Raw genomic sequence first — 25484 nt, 5'->3', positions numbered from 1 at the left:
ATATGTAAGTTTATTTCTGCCTCCATCCCAGAGCAGCAAGTCCTTAATGATCTGTCCTTAGACACAGGCTCACCTGCAAGGCACAACTGCCTGGAAAGAAGACTTACAGGGCTTTTCTTTCTCCAAAAGCTAGGCTTCTGCTGGCTACAGGGACTAAAGATTTATTAATGCAATTCAATGTTTTTCAAAATTCTAATGAGCAAAGGAAGATAAAATCTTTAATCAATAAATGTAAAAACATGCCGTAAGATTTATAATGATGCTGCAGTAATTACCACATACCCTAGTTATACTGTGCTAACCAAATTCCCTACCCAGTTGTACTGTCAATAATACAGCACGTGGAGAGCAGGATACCAGTGTCAGTGTTTTCCTCAGAGTGAGGCATGCTCACAGCCTCCAGAGCTCTGGGATCAACAACCAGGCAGAGTGAAAGAAAAATACAAGAAAGGCAGCTACTCAGAGAGCTCTTTTAAGTTAAAGAATGTGCTGTTAGATTTCTGCCTGAAAATGGTGGCATTGAAATGGTCCTTTGAGAATGATGTATCAGTATTAGTCTCCTAAATGTGTCATGTACCTACACCCTATGAGGCAACTTTTTCTTTATTTATTTCTCCAAAGTACACTGGCCATTCCTTGCCTGTTCAAGATGCTGAAGCATCTACTGTTGCAAACCATAAATTTGTCCTTCCTGTTTTCACAAGACAGTGCAATTGTCCTGTCCAGGCTTTATTAAAACCTTGCTATTACAAGGGGACAGTCTGATTCAGGCCTTGCTGGCACTGTCACATTTACACAAGCCATCACTGCCCAACAGGGACTTCTGCAGAGGAAGTGCATTTACGGACTTGAGCCATGCCCTACCCCACTCTACTGTGGAAGGGTTAGAGACTGCATCCTTCTGAAGCATCCTTTCATACACTAAGAGCAATAGCATAGAGTAGCAGCAGTCTGTTTGCAGTCCTCTCCCAAGCCATGGCTGGGATTACCCCTGCACCCATGGGCTCCTTTACCAGGTGAAATGCTTCATGCTGCCCCTGAAGCTGCAACACAGGAACAAAGAGGGATGAAATCAGCCGCAGTCATTTCTGGCACTGAGGCCCAGGGCTGATGGGCTTCCTTCCAGGGACATCTGGTCATTAACCCTCACAGAATAAGGGCTTTTAGGTCCTTTCAGTCAGGACAATGGGCTATGTGCTGGGAACTGATAACTTCATGCAGCAGAGACTTAATCACACCTTTTGGGACTTCACAAGCTGGTAGCTATTGATTGAGGGAAGGGTGATGAAGCGAGGTCACAGCTGCCTTCATCTTTCATATGAGGTCCATGGAGACCACACGTAGTAGTATGCGGAGTTCCCTATTGATTCAAGTGGCTTGGCAATTAAAAAACCCTGTTTTCATCTATTCAATAATTTACCTTTCACCAGATGAAACCAAGAGGCTCAGCCAACCTCAGCCAATGGCTGCCCAACCAAGGTGGATGCACTCAGCTCTAACTGCAGATAAAGCTGAGCACAGCTTCATTTCATGCAAGTGAGAGTTGCCTGAGACACACACCCCCCTAACAGATGGGGCAATGTTTCCCAGACACAGACTGAGGCCAAAAACCTGGTGAAGTGAAAATGGTGTGGCTCTGGAGAAAGGTCTTGCTGTGGGCAGAGCTGAAAGGGGAGGCACTGAAGCAAGGCTGTATGAATCATTTATTTTCTGTGCTGCTTAAACCCCTCTCCTGCCCCTCCAGCTCACCACTGAAATTTAAGAGATGACAACCTCTGTGTGGATCATTTGAACTCCATGGGGAAGAGGAGTGTGTTTTTCTGTCCCCAGGACTATTGTCCCAGGGTGTTTACCAAGGCTGAAGCTTGGGAGGGTAGCCTCAAACCATCTTTGTTCAGCACGCAGCACAGTAGAGTTGGGGGCAGTGAAGGGGTTCAGTCCTCCTGTGCACTCCAATAATACCTATGGTAACAGCTATGGAAAAGGCATGGTTTCAGCCCAATCAGCTCTAGGGCTGGCTTAAAGTGCACGTGGACTTCCCATCAGGGAAGTGGATGTGTCTTTCCATAAATCACTTAGTTGCCTAAATAAAATAAAAGGCCATTTCTATTTCTTAGCCACTCAGTTGCATAAAACAATAGTCAAGAATACACAGTTTATTGTGCACATGGATGACAAGACAGCAGAATAATGCATTCAAGCTACAAAGATTCCCAGCAACAATAGAGGACTTCGCCATGTGTTGCAGAGAAAAAATCTCTGGTGAAGGCTCATGTAGGCTGAATGCTTTCTGGCTATTCTTGCAACACTGCACATGAGAAGACTAGTTATTATAGCAATAGAAGACAAATTATGCTCTTAAAGTCATATATACAAAAGGCACTGTTGCTGTTTTTATAGTTAGAAATGCAGCTGGCACTCTCCAAATGGACTTTGAAAGAAATCCTTTGTGCCTATGCCAATAGTTTCCCTGAGCAGCCCTGCACCAAGATCTGCTGGTGCGGAGTGATGTGTGTGTGCTTGGACAGCACATCCTAAGCAGCTTTGAGGAAGGAACTGCCTTGCTGTCAGGTGAGCAACACTTGAGCATAGCTTGCAGGGCTGAAACCTCAGCTGGGTGGAGTGAAAAAGCTGTGAGACAGCTTTTAAAAAGACATCCTTAAGTTTAAGGACACCTTTACATCTATTTTGAAGGGGTAGAAGATGTCCCACACAGACACCCTCTGTTCATGGCTGCAGTTGCTGACCATTCACCTTCCTGTCATTTCTTCCATTCCTGAGCCTTATTCCCAGACTCAGCCAGGAAGGCATATCATGCCTCTGTTCAGGCAGGGCCAGAGCAGGAGCAAGAGCTGCTTACTTGACTGAAAGCAACTTTAGGGCTGCTGAATGGCACTGCCTCCGTGTGTTGGAGCCCTGTTACTCCAGGAGCTCTTCTCACATTTTGTTGCCGTGGATAACTCCCCAAAGCCAGCTAGTTCCTTCCATCCTCTGTGCAGCAATACTAAACTCTGGGCAGTGCAGAAACTCAGTGGACACCACTGGGAACATTTGTCCAAACTACAGAGAGACAACTTTATTTTAAAAAGCACATTTACATATATGTGGGTAACTATGGTAGTAAAATCCTTGCAAAGCGACAATGGAATTTCATGGGAATAAGTTTAAAATTGCTGCCCAGAGTGCAGTATAGCAGGGTGATTATGTGCCTCCAGGACTGGTTAACCGAAGAGGGAGAGTCACACCATTCCCAGGCAGTGAGCACCATGCTGTCTGTAGGTTCTCATAATTTCCTTGACATTGATCTCATCTGTTTACCAGCTCTGTGAACTGTTGTCTTTACCAGCTGCATGTTCCTGGCTGGCATCAGGGGCTTGTGCTGTGCCCAGGACAAAGAGGGGTGGCCCCCTGTCATGCCCACGGGCTGCCTCTGCCCCCAGCCACCCAGCTGTGACGCTGCTGCCTGCCAGGGGAGCCAAGCCTCTCTTAAGCTGCCTCCAGAAACTCCACACTTATCTCCTGTCTTGCTTACAGAGAAATGGAGTTTAAATTCTTATCCTGATCTCTTCTTCTTCAAGATGCCAACTTTTTCTCCTCAATTTCCCTCTATATTTACTTTGTGTTATTGTGATGAAAACTGGCTAATGGGCACCCTAATTATTGCAGCATGCAAATGACAGGCTTCGGGCAAAATGATAATTACTTATGCAAAAGCATTCATAAAATTATCACATCCTGAATAAATTCAGGCTTAATTTAACAGGCCACTGCACTTATTACAAGCATTTAGCACATGCAATTGTTTAAACTTAGTAGAGAGCAAGTTACTCTTTCAAAAAATAAGCAGCAAGAAGTAGATGTAACCATAATTTGCCCTAACAAGAGCTAATATCAAACAGTTTAGGGAGCTATACAGCAATTTGTTCAAATGCATGTAAGTTAAAAAGGCTACAAAGAAGCTCTTCCCAGCCTTCTGATTATGGCAAAGTATCCAGACCTTTCCTTAGATTTTGTTTCTCCGCCAAAATCAAGAAGGAAAAAACTTATAGAAGAAGTTGCAAATTTCCTTTCTTTCCTCCTCCCCCCTGCCTTGGAACAGATTCAGGGCTTTATGCTGAGATCCCTCTATGGTTCCAAGTATTATATTTGAGATTTTTTAGACTTTTATATACAATGCAGATCCTTCCCCACTGACATACTAACACACTAAGTACTGGCTGTGGTGAGAGGGGAAAGAACTATTTGTGTTCACACGAAAAATCTCATGTGCCACAGCATCAACTCCCATGACAAAATCAAAAGGCTTTGGGAAAATACTGGAATGGTTCATTTCATAGCACCATTCACCCTACCTGCAGGAGTGCCCAGTATTCCTTCTGTCACTAAAACTGTGCCACCCATGCATGTTGCATTGTATTTCAGCCTGGTTTCCCAAGACTGGGGGGAGATCTTTCAGTGATGCCATCTTTCTACCTTCCAGTCAGGTGGAAGTGAATAACTTTTGAACAAAATGGGTCACTTTCCAATAAACTGAAAGAAAAGCAAGTGAGCACTGTGTTCATCTTTAGGTAGGGCTACTAGAGCAGTGTGAAAAGCAGGTCCTGTGGCATGATGGCTATTTCACACACACACAAACACACACTACACCTCTCTTGCCTCCTTCTTCCCTTTCTTGAAAACACACTTTTGTGTCCATACCGCTTGGGACCCTGACTTTAAGGTCAGGAGAAACATTGCAAGGTGTGCCCCATCCCAAGTCTTGGAGTATATTCTTAGATATTTTTCTGGCAAAATTAAATGTTGGCATTAAATCAGTGGATTAACTAATTCTCCTGTTACCGAAACAATATCAAGGAAGAAAGCTCTGTCCCTGAAAACGGTCCTTTTACAGCACTCTGATCATTCCCATAGCTGCCCCATGACCTGTTTTGAAGATTCGTTTATTGCTGCAACAAAATCAACAGCAGCAACATTTCTGTATAACCTGTACTAATGAAAAGCATTACAGATCCTTACTGTTTATTCTTCCTGTTCATAAGATAGTATTGATATCCAGTTCATTAAAGGAATTACAGAGTAAATCACACTGGAAAGAACATGATGCCACTCAGGTCTAGATGCTTCCAATTTACTTCACTAAAATACTTCTGATTAAAACACATTACTAGTGACGTGCCTTAAAAGGAACTTGGACTTCAAGCTCCATAATAACTGCAATATGTTCTCAGTCTCTAGCCTTGCCACATGCCTAAGCTCAGTGTTAAAATTTCCTGCAAAGAGAGTTATTAGGTGCTTACTTCAGAGACAGGCTTTCTCACTTCAGTCATTCCTGATGTCCTGGCACACTCTATGGAGGATCATGCAAATTAATTTCATTATTTAGATGTTCCAGAGTCACTATGCATCATAATGGCATAGTGTCAGTTCTACATAAACTTCCACATATGGAACACTTTAAAACTCTCCCAACTGTGGCAAGAGAAATGGAGAGCAATAGCTTCAGTAATCATCAGGGTCTGCAAAGCAGCAGAATCTCAGCGCTGACATGAACTATACATTAGTGCTCAAAAGATCTTTCCCAGTAACTTTGATATGCAGGCTCCCAGGGAAAAGCCTTAGGCACCGAGTTCTGGAGGAGAGAGCACCTTTACACTGGCCCACTGTAGCTATTCCTATCTGCAATTCTGCAGGAACCCTGCAACTCCAACTGCACCTTTGTCTCCCAGCACCAGCAGCTCCTGAGACACCGAAGCTTCCTCCTGAGACACCCTTTGAAAACCCTTCTGTGAACTCATCAGACTTATGATGAAATCAGTCCCCCATCTCCACATGATGAACATGCTGTGAGGATTAATGTTGAGATACATATCTGCAGGGCTTTTAAAAAAATCCCTAGTTCAGACAGTCACCTCAGCTGTCACATCCTTTCTATTTGAGCAACTGAGCTGCCTCTCCTTGTAAGCAGCTGGTTTGTGCAGGAGAGGGCAGGATCTGGTAGAAGACTGTGGCATTGTCTCTTGCAGAAACCATTTCAAAGCTCACCACCTACTTCTCTGGCTGCAGTGTGTGACCATACACCAAATCCTAACAGCAAATCTTACTCAAGCTTGTAAAAGAGTTTAGCTACCATGTTCCTCTTTGTTCTGAGAATATGGCCAAAGAACTGTGTACCTGCCACAGATCATGTCGGCAGAGCATCGGGTTGTTCCACTTCTCACATGGCAGCTCTCTGAAAGCATGTATTTCAAAAATATTCAGACTCTGGATTCTGCAGCCATGTGGGATTTGGGGCTTCCTGTTAGCAGAAATATTCTCTTTGCATTCACAGTGCAAGCAGTGATCACTTGAGCTAAAGCAGCACTAGGACTCTAGAGCATACAGCATACAATGGGACAGCTCTGATCCACACAGAAAGAGCTGGTGAGACAGGGATCTGTGAACTCAACTATTCAATGCAGTATCACATTTCTGGCTGAGAATTTTTTTCATATTTTGAGTTTCCCACAGTGGATTATTTTGAATTCAGCTTCTCTGTCTGATCTGTTTACTGGTTAGGATGTTTCTTTTTCCTGAAGAAAAACAATAAATGTTTTATGAAAGCAGCTTAAGAATAAAGTATGGAAAATCATAGGAAAATCCCAAAATGAGCTCTTCTTGCCTTAGAGCAGAGAACATGGCCACTGGATCCTAGTGTTCCACTCCTGTGGGCAAGTGTTGTTCTTGTGACATGTTAGCCATATGCCAAGTTGCTGCAGATCCCCATGTAACCCTTCCTTTGTCTCTTGTAGCACTTGCTGATCAGCATGGCCCATGCACTGCTCAGCCCCAAGCCTGCGGGCAAAGAGCCTGGTACTCACTTGCCACAGCCACCCCAGCTGGGATGCTCTCAGGCTTTGTCCCTGGTCTGCTGCTGCCCTTCCAAAAAAAGGTACAGCTCCCCTGAAGATCCTGCTTTGTGCAGATGGTTTGGATGCAGAGAATATCTAAAATAGCTGTCTAAAGTTATGTTTAGGCATAATATTGAATACTCACTTGTTCTGTGTCTATTCAAGGACTGTGTATGTAATACACTCACAAGGCAGGTTCCCTCATGAGCTCATTTCTAGGGTCAGAAAGTCCTTTGGCCATCAGTGCTGAGCATTGCAGGGCACAGGGATGTGCAGGACAGCAGAAGGGGAGTGGTGCTTGTGCATCCAGGGGTCAACCAGCAGCTGTCCAGACAGAGGTAGGCCATGTTTGTCACCAGTCAGTGCCTGGAACCTTAGAGGGTTTCCAGCCCAGGTGACAAAGGGCTGCTGAGAACACAACAGCATGAGGACAAGTTTCTGCTTGCCCACTGAAACACCTAACTGAGCCAGGCTCTGTCCCTGGCTCATTACACAGAGCCACAGACAGCATCTCTTTGACTTGGATCTGTAAGACAGTATCTGTGAAATCCCTGGGGCCCCTCTCAGACATCCACATGCTATCAAATCAACAAACCACTTATGTAACCCTTAGGTGCTCCATTGTCCTGGTGCCTTTGCCTATGAAAGTCCCTCCCTCCTGTGTGCAGAGACACTGAAGCTTTCAGGACCTTATTCTGCTAACCAAGCATTTAACATTCAGACATCATGAGACTTAATTTTTGTGGATGAAAGCTACAGTAACTCTACTCTGCTTCCATCACTTCATCTTGGGGTGTGTGTGTGCGCATGTGTGTGTGTGTGAATTCATTACTTTTTACATAAAAAGTGGATAAAACTGTCTCTGTTGGCCGCCATGGCATCATTCAACTTCCATGTTCCCAAAGGAGCTTAATCTCAGCAATGGAAAAAAAAAAACCAGGAGACAACTGCAAGGCTTTTGGCCAATAAATTCACTCCTAATCCTTGAGTGCCTAGATTTGAAGGCTTTTAAATCCAAGAGGAATCACAAAACGCAATTTGGCCTTTGCACTTTCAACAATGAGTCATAAAACTAAAACTCCCTGGACCAGTTCTAGTCTCTGTTCATAGGAATTTACCCATGCACCAATAAGTTTATCATAACTTCACAAAAGTCAATCAAGTGGTGAAGCTTCCACACTGAAATTATTAAAGAAAGGAACTTCAGTCATGCTAGACTGCAAACAAAAGCTTAGGGGAACAGCTTCAAGCCTGGAAGAAGAAAGTTCCCAGTTACTCAGGGTAGCTTGTATCTCCAGAGGCTGTTTTTAATTATAGCTCCTACAAGCTCATCACATAGCTCATGCTTTACTACTTGGATAGTAGTTTTGCCAACTGGATGGAAACCTGACTTGGTATTTCCCAGTTGATGGGAAAGTTTTCTGAAGGACATTTGCTTGAGCAGCTTAGCTTGAGCCTTCCTAGAAATGAAACACAGCAATTGCTCCTTCCATGAAATGCACTCACTGTCTTTGAACAGTGAGAGGCTCATGCTGAACCTTGCTGAACCCTCACAAACTGTGCATCAGGCCTATTTCACACACAGCTGGAAAAGGTAATTGCTAAGAGTGGCATCTTCTGTTGGAATGGCAAAACAGCCCTGATGCTCACTAGCTTGGTCTCTACTTCTTGCCTTTTCAGCTTGTAGCAGCCCCCACATCCACCACACACCTTGCTGGAGGTAGAGACAAAGCCTTTGTGGTGTTGGTGGGCTACTGGTGATCTGGGATATGACTTGTGCCAACATGTCCTGCAACACAGTGGTACTGACTGCTCAGCTTTGATGTGGCAAGACAGTTTTGTCTGCATCCCTGAGCAGCTCTGATTGAGCTCAAAGCCTGGCACTTTTTTGTGGAGTCCCTTTGGCACAGCTGATTGCACAAGCAGATCCAGACACTCCTGAAGTAGAATTTGTTTATAACAAAACACCCAACTACTTTAATTTGAATCTTAAAGGAAGATAGACAATAAAGATAGATCTGAACCATCCTCCCTCTTGGTTTTGTTCTTACTGGAGGTGGTTTCAGCGGTATCCAAACCTTAGTAAACTAATTTCAGCCCCTGCCCTAGTGTGGACCAGCAGGCTCTGTATTTAATTGATAACAACAGAAACAACGTCTCAGAAACAGGATTTGGTTTAAGGTTGGAGTGTGGAAGAAAAGAACCCTCTCTTCAGGTGCAGTATGGTATCTTGAGTGCTGCTGGCAGAGAAAGCAAGCATGACCTCTCAGAGCAGAGGAGATACAAAACGCTGTGTATCTCTCTTGTACTTCTGTAGGCCACACTGCAATAAATTGAACAGCTGGCTGATTTCTCTGTGGCATTTTGGCAATCCTGTCGAAGGGATTTATCTGCATAGCTATGTGAGGGATGAAGAGACAGAGTAATTTGTCATAGATGTCCCCAAATGAGTAAGTTCTGGTCCTATTTCCTGTTGTGATTAGTGGCAGGGTGTATATTCTGCTAACACTGAATCTCTTAAAAATCTTATATTATTGTGCGACATAAAGCTGAAGAATCATTCTTCCAAAGATAGAAGCTGGTCAGATAAGATTGGATATTGCAGTGCAATAAATAGTGCTCCTAGTCTCAATCTCCAGACACTTCCAAGGCTAAAGAACTGAAGACTATCTGGTTCATTAGTGGAATGTCTGCTCAGCTTGCATCTAATACTTGACAATACTGCAGCCAGAACTCTGAGCCAGAATAAATACATTAAATCTGGTTTTCTTTCATTCTTGAACTATGGCCCTGGTTTGTGAAACATTTAGTTGCTCCAAGAATTAAAGGTTGAATCACCAGAAGTGAGAGTTGTAACACCGAGGGGGAGTGAAGCCACTGGAAATTCCCTTTGTCACAGGTGAGAAAGTAGGAGAAAAGCAGCATTCCTCAGCTTTATTTTTTTATGGCCAAAACAAGTAAAGTCTGTCAGATTTTTATGGCTGTCTACTCAGGCCTGAGGTGCTTGGGTGTGATGACAATAAGTATTAGTCATGACCACGGTGTTATTTGTCCTGTAGATACAGCTGGGTTTTGTACTTGGCTGCTGCATGTCTCAGCGGGGAGCTCTGGGCATTCTTCAGGGGAAAGATCTCACCTTGTCTGATCTGGTTCAGCTGAATCACAGTCCCAGCAATCACAGCATACACAAATTATTCCTCGACAGGGAGGAAGAAGAACAAGAGGGAGAGAGGAGAAAGAAGGAAAGAAGCAGAGCTCTGGGTTCAAGAGCAGCCTGCAGCTCTGTGAAAGGCCTTGCCATCCACTTGCTCTCCATCCCTTTGTGCTGCCCTAGGAGGTGTTCCCTGACAGCACAGGACCTGCCAGCAGCGGGGAAACTCCACACTGACTGCAGCAGAGGGTAAAAAGAGTTTAAATCCCAACCAAAGCACTGCTGGGTTTTCAATTAAAAACACCCCCAAACAGCTGTGAATTATGCCCAATAATTTTAATAACTGAGGAAACCATAGCAAGTGACAGCTACAAAATACCAAGCAGACAAGAAAACTGATGGCATAAAAGTGGGAAGGAATAGTGTCTGAAATGAAAATTGAAAGTAAAATACACTTAAGAGAGGATCTGGGTTCAGCTATAACACACACGGTCACATACAACACCGCATTAGTAACAGCACACACAGATGCTCCTTATACTGGGGCTTTTCACAGTTCTCCACTTCATCCCAGATGACAAGTGAATGGATGGTTTTACTCTCTTACATAAATTCTTGTGCACACAACATCATCAGCACCAAAGGTCTGGAAAATAAATAAAAATCAATCAGAAGAGCTAGAACCAGCAAACATTTAACACCATTTCAAAGTGTTATTTTTACTAAACTAGTTCTGCAGCAGAAATACTTTTTCTTATGTCTTTTGACAGATGAGAGTAAAGAAAGAAGTCATTTTGAAAGAGGAATGCAATGTAAATGACCTGTTCTTCAGGGCAGGATGGATTTTGTCAGAATGATAAATGATGCATAAATTCTCTTTTTCTGTAGTTTCTTGGCATGAACTGATAAGTAAACATGAGAAAATAAAGCGAATTTGGAATGTACTGTTGTTGTATTTAGAAACAGTTGCAGCACTTTGAACTAGAAATGCTGAGGGTGGAATTCAGATGGCATATTCCTAAGGTATTCTTTGACATTTGCTGATATAAATCCAAGCAGGCAAATGAAGGCAGTGGAGGAAAGATGCAGACCAGGAGAATGTACACCTGTAAACATAATTCTGCTGCAAGCAGCTGACAGCCCATGGTGGATACCAAACCTTCCCTTGCAGGCTGTGTGTGGGCATGCCAATGATAACCTTCCTTCAGGACACTGTGCCCTTACCAGTGAGTTAAGTGTGATAAGGCTCTGGAATGCCCTGCAGATTATCAGGGCTTGCAGGCAGGACAGTGACTGTGGGGCTGTCTGAGAAAGCCACCTGAATCCCAAAGTGTTTGTATGTCATTTCAAGTCTGGCAGGCTAAAATGTAAGCAATTAAGCATGAAGGAAATAATAGAAGCAAGGGTGAGGAAAAAGAGATTGAAAATCCTTCCCATTCAGCTGTGCTGACAGAAGGTTTTGAGCTCAGCACTAACAAGCTCTGAGGTGGGATGTCTGGCTGTGGTCACTGCCAAGGTCTCACTGAAATGCATGCTTTAAGAACTACCCCAGTGTGTTATGAAAATTCAGCTGGGCTATTTGTTTTAATGCTTTCTATACCTGTTTTGGCCACTACTTGGAAAAGTCTTGGCTTTAAAACTGACTCTGGCTTATCTTTTGTTCACTTTGTTGGGGACACAAGTCTGTTAGTATTTTGGAGATACAGACTTTATTTTTATGCATATCAATACCATATCAGTGCTTAATATATATTTTTAGATTATTCATGAACACATCTGGAAATGAACATTAAAGGATGTGGATAGTTCTCTACTGTCCACAGCACCAGCTGCAAATACCCTTATTATGTCTTCCTTCAACATTTCCGAATTATCCACAAAGGCAGAATTATTTCAGCAGGAGCTTTGCCAGAGAGAGGAAGTAAGAGTCAAGATGATCCAGGGCTTGAGGTTTTCTTTGGAGCCCGGCAACAGTGATTGTCCTTCACATTCATGGACTGCTAAGCACAGGGAGGTTTGGGTGCCCTGCTGCTACTTCAGCACAAATCACAAACGGTAGTGAAATGGATCCTGTGCAGTGTCCTCCCAGAGCTGGCACAGCCCCAGTCTGGCAGCTGGAGTGCACAGCCACACCTGAGATGGGACTGGTGCCACATCAGCCAGTTCTAAAGGGAAAGGCTGCATCAGCCTTGTAAACCCATGTAACCTCCCTGACAAATTTATGTCTGCTCTTTCAGGAAGGTTAAGAAAGAAACTCCTTCCCCTAAAGCTGTGCAACAGCAGTTATTGTCAGAACAGATCAGCAGTTCTATTGAGGAGGAACACTGCAGGGAAGAGTACATTGAAACAGATGTGATTCATACTGCAAGGGAGCCACTGTAGATCTGAGTGTCTGAAGTTGCAGTGTCCAGTTCTGAAACTGTGCTCCTGAGCACAGCTTGCTCCTCCTGGCTGGCAGCTTCCTTGGAAGATGCACATGAGGGAGTGGGGAAATAAAGGTTAAAATCTGTGGAGGAAGAAAAAGACATGGACATTCTGGGGAAGCTCAGTAGTGTGGGTGAGTAGCAGCACCACAGACTTAGTGCTGTGCACTCAAGAGGCACAGCTCAACATGTTTGTGACATAGGACACCAAAGTTTTGTACTTCCAACATCCATCTCCAGCTAGGCTTCTGCACTTCCGAAAATTTCAAGCAAAGGACTACACTCAAATTACTTTGGACAAAAATCAAGTGCAGAAAACGTGGACATTTTCAGGGAACCCAAATTTTAAAAAATCAGTTACTACACTCAAGGACTCTGCAACACAGCAGTCTCACAGTCTAGAAAACCACTATAATTTAACATAATCCCGTCTTTAAATTGAGATTGCAAAGAGATAGAAATCATGCAAAGCACAGTTAAAATTATTTTGGAGTACTATGTACCACTGGGCACTTCTCAAACAGCCTTTCCTTGAAGACCCAGCTAAGGTTATGTGGCCTCTGACCTGTTTCAGGAATAAGTTGCATTTTTCAGCACTTAGATTTCATACCTTATACACATTCAGAGGATTAACAACGGAATTGAAGCGCATAAATAAAGGGTTTTATTGTCACAGTTAAGTACAGGTTTAAATGTGGACTTACACAAAAGGTGTTTTCCTATCTTATTGTGACTTCCTACCATTTGTTGATAAAACTCCACTCAGTGTTACTAAAGAAAGCAAGAAGGAACATGTTTAAACTTGCTGCATTCCTTTTCTTGTGGTAACTCATAGAAATATCTAATGTACAGCTGGGCCCAAGGTCAGGGGAGGATCAAAATCCAGTGTTCTTCACACTTAAATCCTTGTACTCAGTGGTAGGATAAAGCAGTTTAGTGTCTGTGGTTCTAATTCTAGACTCCAAAGAAGTGATAGCTCCTCTTCCAATAAGTAGACTTTAAGGATGTCCATGACTCGAAGCAGTAGAACTTCCAAATGAAAAGAAAAGGAGCAATCTTGGCTATTTGGTGGTGAAATTCCATCTGAGCAACTAAAAAAAGTACAATGCTACCAAACTGTAATTCATATGTAATGAAAAGATGCAGGATTTTCAAACACCACCTTCTCATAGGCCTGGAAAGGTCCCACTTACCTCATAAAATGCTATAAGGCAAGGCTTCGATAAATCTAAAATAGGATTTTAAATGTGCAACGACTGCAAATTACAGAATTGTTTTCTTCACTTAGCTTGTCATAATCTGTAGCTAAGAGTCCGAAAGCACACTGCAAACAAAGCCCTGTGCAGGGGGATAATCCAATAAATTGACCTCTCTCAGTTCACTCAAAATCTGATGACCACTGACATCATGAGAGATTAAAAGAGAATTACAAGGCAGTAATATATTTCTGTAGGAGCAAATCTGCTTGTTGAAGGCCTTCTTTATAAACATTTGCTGGGGAGCCTTTGTGGTAAGTGGAGCACACAGTATAATAAAGAAGAGTGCCATTAAAACAATCACCTGGGAAAGATCACTTCTGCCAGCATATGCAAAAATCCCTTTCTCTGCTCACAACTGATCAAAATGCAGAGGCAACTTACGAAAGGAAGACAGAATCCATGAGCGAAGTGATGGGGAAAAGAAGGTATTACTTCAATGAAGCCTCAGAAAAGGCTTTGTCCATGTGCAAGCCTCCATGTTATCTAGAATAAAGATCTAAGTCTTCATAACAAAGGCATGTTGTCTATTTTCATTTTCCTCCCGACTCCCGTATTTTAGGAAAGAAGTTGATCCTTACAAGGCCCTAGTCACTGAATGTGCAGCCCCCACTTTCAAACTTGGCTACTGATAGCAAATCACCCAATGTACAACCTCATGCTCCTCAGGATACCAGTTGACAGTGCCATGCAAAATTAGGTGATTTCTCAAGGAGCCTAAATGTCAGTATTTGTGTTTGAGCACTGCTATATTATACAGCTCCCCCCAAGTGATGCAGCAAATTAATGACAGAGATTTGAGACAATGGTGTCTCCATTATTTTGGAGATAGTTATAGTTACAGTTGAAAGCCAGTGCACAGAGGACATCTAAGCTACAAGTGATATTACAAAAGGCTGCATTCAGGATCAGCTGCAGCCAAAATGCAAATAGCTTCGGCTTCTTTCTTTGTTTGGGATGTGATCCAGATGAGGCTGTAGAAGTGAGCAGGAGCTGTAGATCCCTAAGCCCCCTTGTAAATCTGCTCATGGCAAACAGTAAATCAAAGCATAAGGACCATGCAACACACACGTGTGCATTATTACAGGCTCCTGAACTTCTGTCAAGGCTGCTCTAATGAGGACAGCAGCAGCCCCCTCATTCTGAGCTTGATATGACTAGACCCTTCTTTTGAAACTGATTTTATAAGATGACTCTCCAAGAGTTATAGAAAAGTTAAAACACTTAGGTAGTTTGACACTGTTTGATACAAAGCTTAGGCACATCATGCTTTTCAGCATTCCACTGAAAAATCTCTTTCCAAATCTGCACTGACCCTTCTCACCTATGATGTTTCATTTCAGAAGTCAGCAAAATAATTTAAAAAATGTTCACTCGCTCATCTAGGCTCCACAGTTCACCAGTTTTAATCAATTATGGCATGATTTTCCTGAGGAGGGAATGTAGCACAGAAACCACGCTTGAGCCCCCCACCAATGTTCTGATCTTTGACCCTTGCTACAATTGATTCTGAGAACCCCTGTGTGATAGGTGAACTGTGTCAAATGTGGTCAGAGGCTGTTTTTAAGCCCCTCTTCAGTAATCATCCACTTTAAAATATTTGTGTGTTACAGATTAAACTTAAATCTATAGAGACCTGAGCAGCCATGAAAGCAGCAATGCATCTAAAGTTTGAATATAAATGTGTCTCGTTTGAATAGCCAATATCTGTAAGCAGCATCCTTTAACTTTGCAAAGAGCGGGTCTTTTGCTCTTCTGACTTACACAAGTAATTGATAGCTCATTAATGGCCCTGACAAAAACACACAGCAACAACAAAAACATTGTGAGTGCAATAAAGGGAACAAAAAGCACTTAATTCCAGATCATAATTTTCAAACAAATAAAAGAAATACATGTTTTTGTGTTATATTCTGATCTTGAGTGCTCAAATGCTAATCCAAGTATAGTTTATGAAGGTAGAGTTGTAAATACAGACTCTGTGTATGCACTGCAATCCTGAAGTACACTACAGTATAAAGATACAGTCAAGACAAATAAATTTTGGGATCTCCCCTTTCCACCCTCCCTTGCTTGCACATTCCATGCCATTTTTATCTACATTGTTCAGTAATTCTAAACATGCAGTGCTGAAATCCCAGCAAGGGCATCAGATGAGATTAGAAAAAACAGCTCTGATAAAATTAAGTTGCAATATTCTAAGCAGAAATTGATCCTCCTTCCCTTCCTTGGCTGAAATAATTATTTTTCTAACAGGATTTCAGGCCTATTTCTGTCATTGTATGAGCAAAATACTATTTACCTACTAATAAGAGCTATTTTATTCTCCACACTGCAAGGAGCTAAGGAGAACTGAAGGTAAAGAAAACCTTTGCTAACTTAATGTGTTCTCAGCATCTGTGTACCAGAGGACATGATGTGACTTGGAAGACCATCATTTTACTCCAAGGAAATATCTTTGAAGGACATAAGGAATTCTTCTGCCAGGATGCTAGAAAGATTGATAGTTATAGAGTAATATAGTTTCTATTTTGGCTCTGTGGTAGTCATGGCAATTAAACACTGGGGTTTTTTATTACATGGGATAATAAATGAATTTTATTAATATGCTGTGTTGGAGAGAAAAATATATCCTTACACTAGGAAAATACCATAATCAAATGGATCCCTTAAGCAATGCAGAATTTTAGATCACAATTATGTGGCAAAGCTCCAACATTTAGGCAGCCAATACTAGCAGAGTAAAACTAATTCCTGACCCCCCGCCTGTTACCCCAAGCCTTTTTTCAATTTGTGCCTCAGTCTAACACAGTTCACATTCTTTCTTGCAGCCTCTTTCAAACTGGGTATGACTTTTCTTGATTTCTTCTGCAAATGCATGTAATAGCAAATAAGGAGTCTCAAGATTTCTTGAAAGATTTCTTTGGATAGAGAAAACAGAAGCAATCTTACTGAAGCACATCAGAGAGAGTAAAGGTAAGCAGGGAGATTTGAGAAGTGTGAAGATAGGAACTGTTAAATATTTGAAGCAATATGGGCAGCAAAACTGAATGAGAATGAATTTCAGGTCCTAAAGATCCCTAAGAAAGCTCTGAGGGTGGAAGAACAAAGAACGGAGAAGACAGAGATCTCTTCTCATTGTGATATTGGTTTTGAAGAAGTAAGATGTAAGTGGGGGTTAGCAGACTCAGACGCAAGGAAATTTGCCAAGCATAAAATAAAATAATCTAATATTGAATCTTTGTTCACTGGAGCAATGAAAAACCCAAACACATTGGAGAGGCAAGAGATCAAAAGAGTCTTCTCATTAAGGGCTCTTATTCCTACCCTGTTCCCTTTTATAGCTGCTGAACACAACCCAGCCAATCCCTTCAAACAGTTTAGCTTCTAAAGCCCAGTTCTCTGAAGGAATGTTCTGGGCCTTTAAAATTAGGGACCACAGACAAGAAAATGTAGCTTATCTTCTTCTGTCTCCCTCCAAGCAGTAGAACCTTTTGTTGCCTCCCAGAAGGGTTAATTTTGGCAATTTCAGCTTCTGCAGAAGACCAGAGGACTCACACCACCATTACTTCCAGAAACAAACACCTCATTGCTGAGCTTTCAGCTGTCAGGTCTCCAACATCAACCCACGTATTGAAAAGATCTGTATATTCAATCCCACCAAATGTCATGAGGGTTTCCTGAGCACCAATTATTGTCATAATACTTAATAAAGCAAAAGAAACCACTGTGCTCAAAGAGGTAGGAGAATGAAACTCTCTATCATATTGAATAGCAAAAAACACAGAGAAAATTATCTGGATCACTTGGAAACAAATACCAAATTTTCATAATGGCCCCAGTAAAATCACACATTGCAACCAGTGAACGTAATTCCAGCTTGCCAGAGATGGGAAGGACATCTGTCTGGGGAAATGGAAACCAGAAAAAGAGCTAGCAAAGCTTTTGCCTATAAATCTGGATCATTTTAGATAAGAGTAGGGAGATGAAATCACCATAACATCAGGTGCTAGATCGCTAGCAAAACAATAAATGCCATTCTGGTTTTCTTAGTTCAGGAGGGAAATTGATAAACTGGACAGGGTTAAAAAAAGCACTCAAATAATAATTCAATGAAAGCTTTCTTTGCATTGAAAGACTCGAGGTCTTCCAGCAGTTTAGCTTCACAACCAGAAAGAGATGGCTTGATCAGTGGTGTTAAGAGAAGTATTTGCAATAACAAATTTTAGGCACATTATTTAGGTTCTTTTGTACACAATATGCAATGACTGGAAATTGAATATACACATGCACAGACTAAAAGGAATGTGTATATTTTAATGGCAAGGAAATTAACCAGTAAACCAAGTTATTGAAAGTTCTGTGTTCCTATAAATGGAAATATTTTAATAAGAAACAAGCTGTTCTAATTTATATCCTAACTGGAAAAATAATGAATTCAGAAAGTTCAACAGACTGTATTAAACAAGAAAAAAGGTTAGATGGCTTTAAATCTTGGAATCCCTCTGGTTTCCTATCCAGCTTCATTATTCTTCCCCAGCAGGGTAAGTCCACATTGCTGCTTGCAGGAGGCAATTGTATTTTGAGCAGCTTTCTTGGAGAAGTGCAGTTTATTTAACAGCTGCCTCACCAGCTGGTTGCTTAAATAATATACTACAGAAATGTGTTGTTAGAGAGCTGGAAAAGTTACAGTTGAGGATATATTTTGTCCACTGCATTTCATCTAAAGATGCAAAGCAGAGATCAAAGTACTTTGCCTCCTAAAGTTCTGTGATAATATAAAGAATTCCAGTGGTTGAGTCAATAGAAATTATGCAGCATTGGAATATACATTCATTACAAACCAGTGTGATTTCACTAACAGCACATGTCCTCATAAGGGGTAGGTGAACAGTTCCAAGATGTCTGGAATAATATTAACACCTTAGAAGTGTTTTGTTTATACTTGGTTAGGTTTGGGTCCTGTTTTTGTTTCAGATGCAATCTCAAAACCAGAACTCTATCTGACTTAGAGAAGCACTGGGGAGGCTGCTTGTTTTTTAAAGTGCAGAGGTTTAGTTAGCATGATAGTTCAAACTAAAACCTCCCTGCTTTGACATTTCCCACCACTCCAGGATCCTGTCTTCCATGTCCAAACTGGTGAGGCATAGCAGTCTAATCAATTATTTATGCAGAATTCACCAGTAAGAACATGTGCAGTGAAGTGATTGTGAATTCAAGCTGAACTGTGCTGCTGTGTCTCTCCTCAGGTGTGCTGAAGGAATGTGGAGTGACCACCGAGGAATGAAGCAGTGAAGAGAACTCTACCAAAAAGGTAGCAGAACCCAAATAACAAAGTGTGCTTCCAGTGGCAGCTCACACACCACCCACTGCAGGCTGCAGTAAACGTGAACATCTCTGCCCTTCTAAGAAACTCATGAAGACAACTGTGAATGTGACTCAGAGGGGGTCAGGGAATTGGGGAAGGTGGCAGAGGTATGGAGGAAATGACATCTTTTTCATAAACAGGAGAGACTAGAGCATGCTAACAACATGCACATCTTTCCTGCTATATACCGTATGACCACGGATAAGAAGCAACATGATGCACATGCCTGAAAAGAAGATTCTCTTGAAATGAGATCAAATGCTTTGATCTCACTTTCACCAGAGAAAATCTGCAATAAATCAAGCAAATTCCTTGATGATGTTGTGAATTTACAGAGCAGAAGTGGCCAACTTGTGATTATTCTACCAGTACAAGTATGGTGAAAATTTTAACAAATAGAAGTCAGAACATGTATATATCTCCATTTGTTAAAAAAAAAAAAAAAGAAAAAGAAAAAAAAAGGGAAGGAAAAAAAGCAATGTATTAATTGTAAAGTAGAAGATTATGAAAATGGTAGTCTTCCAGATGGATTTAAGTGAGGAAAAACAGTAACTCATACTACATGGTAACAAAGAAACCTGTTAATATGGTGCATGTATTGAGACAGTTCAAGGTTCTTACCAAAATCAGCTCATCATTAGCTAATTCTCGAGTCCAGTATGTTTTAGGACCATCTCCCTCAATAAGAGTTTGTTTGCAATAGATCTTGTTTTCGTTCTCCCAAGTGGCCAAACTCTGCAGGCAAGAAAACCATTAGGAAATACATTAATTATATTCCCCAGCAGCATGAGACAGAGACAACAATAAGCAGTAGTAAGAATAATTGCTCCATTAATTAAAGACAAAGGAAAAGTCATCAGTGGAAAGTGGTGAAATAAAAATGAAGGTGCAACGGGGCATTTTGGAAAGAGGTGTATATTAGTAACAAAGTAATTGCAAATGTGTCTTTTCAGTTTGGAGGCATTCAGTTTCCATCAAATGCTTGATGTTGTAAAGCATAATTTAGGAACATGCTAATGCAGTATCCACATCCCCAAGCATCTTAGCACACATATTATTTGATCTGACATGCTATTTATCACTACAAAGTCCCATAAGATTAAAAGCATAAACAATTGTATGTATCATGTTGTGGTTATAAATAATGCAGTATTTGTCACATGCCATCTTTCCTGCTCTGTGGCACTGTGCCAAGTTAACTGTGTATTAAACATACTGAGCTGACAAACTAGACTAAATTAAAGAAACGTTACAATTCGAGTGTTTGTGACATTACTTTTCTAAGGTTGTGAGTCTGGAGATTGAAATGCCCTTGGGCATTTTTCAAAGCATTTGAATAATGACAATGAAACCACTGAAAAAGTAAAGAACATGAAACTCCAGGAGCCCTGACTCTCACTTTTCACATGAGCACTCCTCAGTGCAATGGAACAGCTGTGCAGAAGGGTGCCCTGTAATGAATGTTCAAGCTATCACTTTATAACTACACAGGGGAGACATTTATTAGTCTGTGATTATATACATGTACATATACACGTGGGGGCGTGTCCATACGTATGACTAAATTCAAATTAACACTTCCCAGACTTTCCAAGGGAAAAAACCCTTTACTTTGATTTAAAATTAGCTGTTTACTTTTTAAATATTTTTCAATACAATAGATTTTATAAGCCAACAAGCCATCTAAAATAGCAGTTATAGAAGCTGTGCCTTGAAGTACGACCACATATGATTCCCCCTTTGTCTGCACAAACAATGGATCATGTTAGTTGGCAGTACAAAACCCTCCACCTCATAAAGTACATCAAAATCTATCACCAGTCAGCAGTTTTGCCAGATACTGCAAAATACATTTTGGAGTATTATTTTATTATCTGCCACATTCTGCTCTGTGGCCACATCTTGGTTATATACACACAGAAGTACATCGTATTCCTGAGAGTGGACTATAAATAATTTCACAACACATGGAAAAAATTTACTACTTCACAAAACCCATTTCTTTCAGGTTTTTCCAACTTTCATAGCTTACAGCCATAATTATTGTTTTTCCATGTGCAGCAATAAATCCTCTAGCAAGCGGGTCACATTTATTATACATGCATTATGTACGAAGACACTTTTGCCGAACAAGATAAATTAACAAAGCCAGCACCATTTCCTGGACAAACTGTTAAATATACGATAATTCAACCTAGACAGCAAGTGGATATTCTAAATATTCACTGATTCCCAGAATCTGTATTCTTTCCATAAATTTATGTTGACAACAATTGCACTGAAGACAGTAAGTGCTGAATTTTTAGTGATAAAAATGGCCTCAAAAGCCATCCCAAGAATTAGGAGACATCACATTTTGGAAAACAGATTATTTCACCAACACTGGATACATTTAAAACTGGATACTTTTAAAACTGAATCTTCATTTGAAACCACATTCTGATAATCTTTATTTGTACTTCTTTTATAAGAGTTTTATATATAGTTTTAGATACTTATTTATAGTTATGAGAGTAAACTGCCCAAAGAAAGCATAAGTAACCCATGCCTTCAGTAGTAGTTTTCAAAAGGCAGATATGACCCCAGCCCAGTTCCCCAAACCTCAGATCCCACATATCTACACCAGCAAGAGCCTGGTGTCAGATGCTGCTGGCTTAAATCCCCCTCCACGGCCACAGGAGTGGTTACAAAGGCAGAGGAGCAGGGTCTCACACACAGAACCAAGCCCAAAACACTCCAGGGAATGCTCTCAAATGTATTCTGCTCAAGGAGATGGTGTAGCTGTGGCTGGTAACACCAGCTGAAAGCTTGTCTCACACTACAAACTCCACACATGCACTTGGCAAGGGTATGAAAGATCATTTCAGCCCCAAAACTACCTGTGATCCTGCCTGAGAACTCATCTGATTCAATCTATGACAAAAGCTGTGTCAGATTTGTGCACTAAACCCTGACTCTTGAGGTCTCTCTTGCTCCACCATTTCTCATGTTTCTGTCAGGGACAGAAGCTGGGGACAGCTTTCACTGCAGCTGAGGTCTTCAGGGGAGCAAAAAGAGAACTAAACCCTGCCAAGCTGGAAAACAGATACTTGAATTCTGTTTTTGGGACCAGTCATGTCCTGTTGCCTTCAGATTTAGTTTTATCCCGAAATAGGGACAAGAGAAGTTGTGACCATGAAGAACCCCCAAGAGACCTCCTGGTAAGAAGAGGGTGGAGGGCAGTAATGCCACTGTTTAGGGACATGGGAGAAGATGCGTTCGTCCCGTCTAAAAAGAACTTGGTAACACACACTACACACCCCCCCACACACATGCACATGTCCCAGCTCTCCTCCTACCCTGCACTTTCGTCCATCCACCGTCTCCTCCTCAAAGTTCTCCCCGATTTTGAAGCTGATCTCAGTGGTGCGCACAGTGGTGGAAGTTTTGATGTAGAACTGGTCCCCGTCCTGGCGGATCTCCACATGGGGCTTGGAGGCGGCTGCCACCGCCACTTTCCTGAGCATGGCATTGACACCTGAGCGAAGCAGGGAGGAAGCAGAGCTTGAAGTCGCCAGCAGTGCCAGAGGCCGACCTCGCCCAGCATCGGGCAGATCGGGAAGCGGAGCGAGGGGCCAGGGGAGCGGGGCGAGAGGCTGGGACACCGCGGGTAGCCCCGCGACACAACCGAGCCTTCCGCACGGCCAGCGCACACCGGGCAGGGTCAGCACGGCCAGCGCACACCGGGCAGGCTCCGCACGGCCAGCGCACACCGGGCAGGCTCCGCACGGCCAGCGCACACCGGGCAGGGTCAGCACGGCCAGCGCACACCGGGCAGGCTCCGCACGGCCAGCGCACACCGGGCAGGGTCAGCACGGCCAGCACACACCGGGCAGGGTCAGCACGGCCAGCGCACACCGGGCAGACTCCGCACGGCCAGCGCACACCGGGCAGGGTCAGCACGGCCAGCACACACTGGGAAGCTCCGCACGGCCGGCATGCACCGAACTGTCGCAGACGTCCCCGCGACACAGCCCCAGGCCAGCGGCAGGCCCGGCTCCCTGGGCGGGACAGTCGCGGGGACCGTGCCGTGCCTCACCGCCCCTCCCCGGGTATGGCCCTGAGCCGTGCCCCGCACCGGTACAGGGAGCCTCTCCTGCCCTGCCCGCGGCCGACACATGGAGCTCTCCCGGGACACAGCGGGCAGCGGAGCAGACTGCGGTGCCATCCCGTGTGCCAGTTGCCACCCCGTGTCCCCTTCCGCAGGACACAGCCCGCTGCCCGGCTCCCCCGGCCTCACCCAGTGCCTTGAGCAGCTCGTCGAAATTCTCGCTGCTCCTCATCTTCCAAGTGCCGGCGAAGTTGGGCATGGCGGGGCGGGCGCTGCGGAAGACGGCGGGGACGCGGCGCTGCTGCTCGCTCTGCGGCTCAGGCACCTTGTGAGTGGGGCGGACCTCGGCTGCAGCGGCACGGAGAGCCGGGCACACCCACCCGGCCCCCCACCCCTTCCCCCGGGCCAGCACCACGCCGCCAGACAGCCGCGCCCCCCGCCTTCCCCCCCAGCTATGGCCATCCATCCACCCACCCATCCATCATCCATCCATCCATCCATCCATCCATCCATCCATCCATCCATCCATCCTTCCTGCCCTCTTCATCTATCACCGCTTGCAGCCTGACTTGCAGGCTCCACAGCTGCCCCTCCTGGGGCTGCCCAAGAACGAGAGCCCGACTGTCACTTATGCCACAAATGAGGCAGACAGTGAGGACTTGATGAAGAGCCCCAGAGGCAGGCAGGGAAGGCAGAGGGCAATCCAAGCCGGCGCAGTCTGTGCAGGAGCACAGCCCTTCCCAGGACGGGAAACTGATGTAAGGAAAGTGACACTGCCCTAAGCCGAGTGTCCCCTTGGAGAAGGGTGCAGGACAGACACACAATACCCTAAAGCATTCCCTGGCCACAGGCATGCATTCGCTCAGGGCTCTGTGGCACGGTTGGCAGCAGGAGGACGGAGGTGCAGAACTGACATCAGGAATAACACATGCTTTCCTGGAGAAACAGCAAGCTATTTCACACTTACTTAAATTAACACCAGTGTGCTAAAGGTTTTGAGTGCTGTTCTGAGCCTCTCATGCTTTCCATGATCATTTCCATTATCTTTGCTTTGAATCCCTCAGTTTCAGGTCAAAGATACTAGATTAAAGTTCCTTATTGCAGCTGATTTATCCACATGATACAGGGGAACAGAATTTGACATCTTAAGGCGCATGGAGTTTTTCTGCTGCTGTTGAGCACAAGGAAATACTCAAAACATTCAGAGGCCTGTGATTTCCCACTCAGAACAGAGCCAGATGTATTTTAATTATAGAAAAACCTTTGCTGAGCCAACTTCATTGTATGTACATTCACAACCATTCTTCACTTGTTAGATTCTGTAAAATGAACACACAGGTTACTTGAGTTATTGTCCTGGTTTGAAAGACAGGTGTTTGCTAAGGAAAAGCAGAAGCTTCCCTTTGGACTGAAAAAAAACATGATTCTTCCGAGTATTATAATTTTGGAATTAAGAGAGCTCTCAGGCAAAGACGGTGGTAGGAATAACAGTTCTTTACTAGTGTATCTAACAGGACAAACAAGAACAACAACAGCTATGAAATTACCCACAAACAGAACAGTAACTCAGTCCCAGTCCCTTTCTGGCTGCAGGCACCTTTTCCCTGAGCTGCAGTTCCCGGTGCTGGGGGCGGGCAGGTCCCGCAGAGCCGCAGGAGGGCTGGGGGTGATGGCAGAGCTGTCCCAGGGGGAGAGAGAGATGGAGAGAGAGCTCTCCGCTCACGGTGTGGGTCCTGGTGCTCAGCAGAGTGCTGGATGGTGGCAGGTTACAGCGAGAAGGCAGCCGGGCAGGGTCCGATGGTGGTTTCCTGACGCAGGGATGGGACACAGACGGCGATCGTCCTTCTCGTCCGAACTCCGCGGGGGAAATGGGCCGAGGCCCAGCCTTCCTCTTCCTCTTCTGGCTGTTTGAATCTCGTGGGGTTTCCCTCTTCCCTCCTGTCCCCTCCCCCTTGTCACCAGGGCCCAGTCAACAGGTATCTTAGCATGACAATGGGGAAAATTCCACAGAGTGAAAAGGGAAAGAACTAACCCTCAACAGTTATGTATTAAATGTGTTTTATATTATATATATTTATATATATTATTCATTACTCCTGGAAAATGAATAGTTCTGGGAGTTACTTTAGTATGTTAGGCAGGATTCTACATATGCAGAAATTTGCACTCCTTTTTATATTCCAGGTAGAACTTCACCTGAGTAAGAACCATAGAGCAGAACCAAGTACTTGTCTGTTGATTGTCACTCTTTTTCTACTGATTTTTGTTCCTGCCTTTTCAGAAGAACACCCTGAAGACCTAGCATAGCT

At 43.5% G+C, this 25484-nt stretch overlaps 1 protein-coding gene across 1 annotated transcript; it reads right to left on the bottom strand.

The window, feature by feature from the left end:
- Positions 1-10633: 10633 nt before the first annotated feature.
- CRABP1 (cellular retinoic acid binding protein 1) lies at positions 10634-23434 on the bottom strand. The gene is made up of 4 exons (XM_062501546.1): positions 23365-23434; positions 22424-22602; positions 19707-19820; positions 10634-10684 (listed from the first exon to the last, which is right to left on the bottom strand). The coding sequence occupies exons 1-4, from the start codon at positions 23432-23434 to the stop codon at positions 10634-10636; spliced, it is 414 nt and encodes a 137-aa protein (XP_062357530.1).
- Positions 23435-25484: the final 2050 nt, after the last annotated feature.

The sequence above is a fragment of the Cinclus cinclus genome, chromosome 13, assembly GCF_963662255.1.
Source record: "Cinclus cinclus chromosome 13, bCinCin1.1, whole genome shotgun sequence".
Classification (NCBI taxonomy): domain Eukaryota; kingdom Metazoa; phylum Chordata; class Aves; order Passeriformes; family Cinclidae; genus Cinclus; species Cinclus cinclus.
Note: the sequence above shows the minus strand (reverse complement) of the source record. Positions and strands in the feature narration are given on the sequence as shown.

Coding starts and splice junctions, on each gene's coding strand:
- CRABP1 (XM_062501546.1), bottom strand. CDS start 23,434: ATGCCCAACTTCGCCGGCACTTGGAAGATGAGGAGCAGCGAGAATTTC. Junction 22,603..23,364: donor CGAGCTGCTCAAGGCACTGG/GTGAGGCCGGGG, acceptor TGCTTCGCTCAG/GTGTCAATGCCATGCTCAGG. Junction 10,685..19,706: donor CTAATGATGAGCTGATTTTG/GTAAGAACCTTG, acceptor TTTATTTTCCAG/ACCTTTGGTGCTGATGATGT.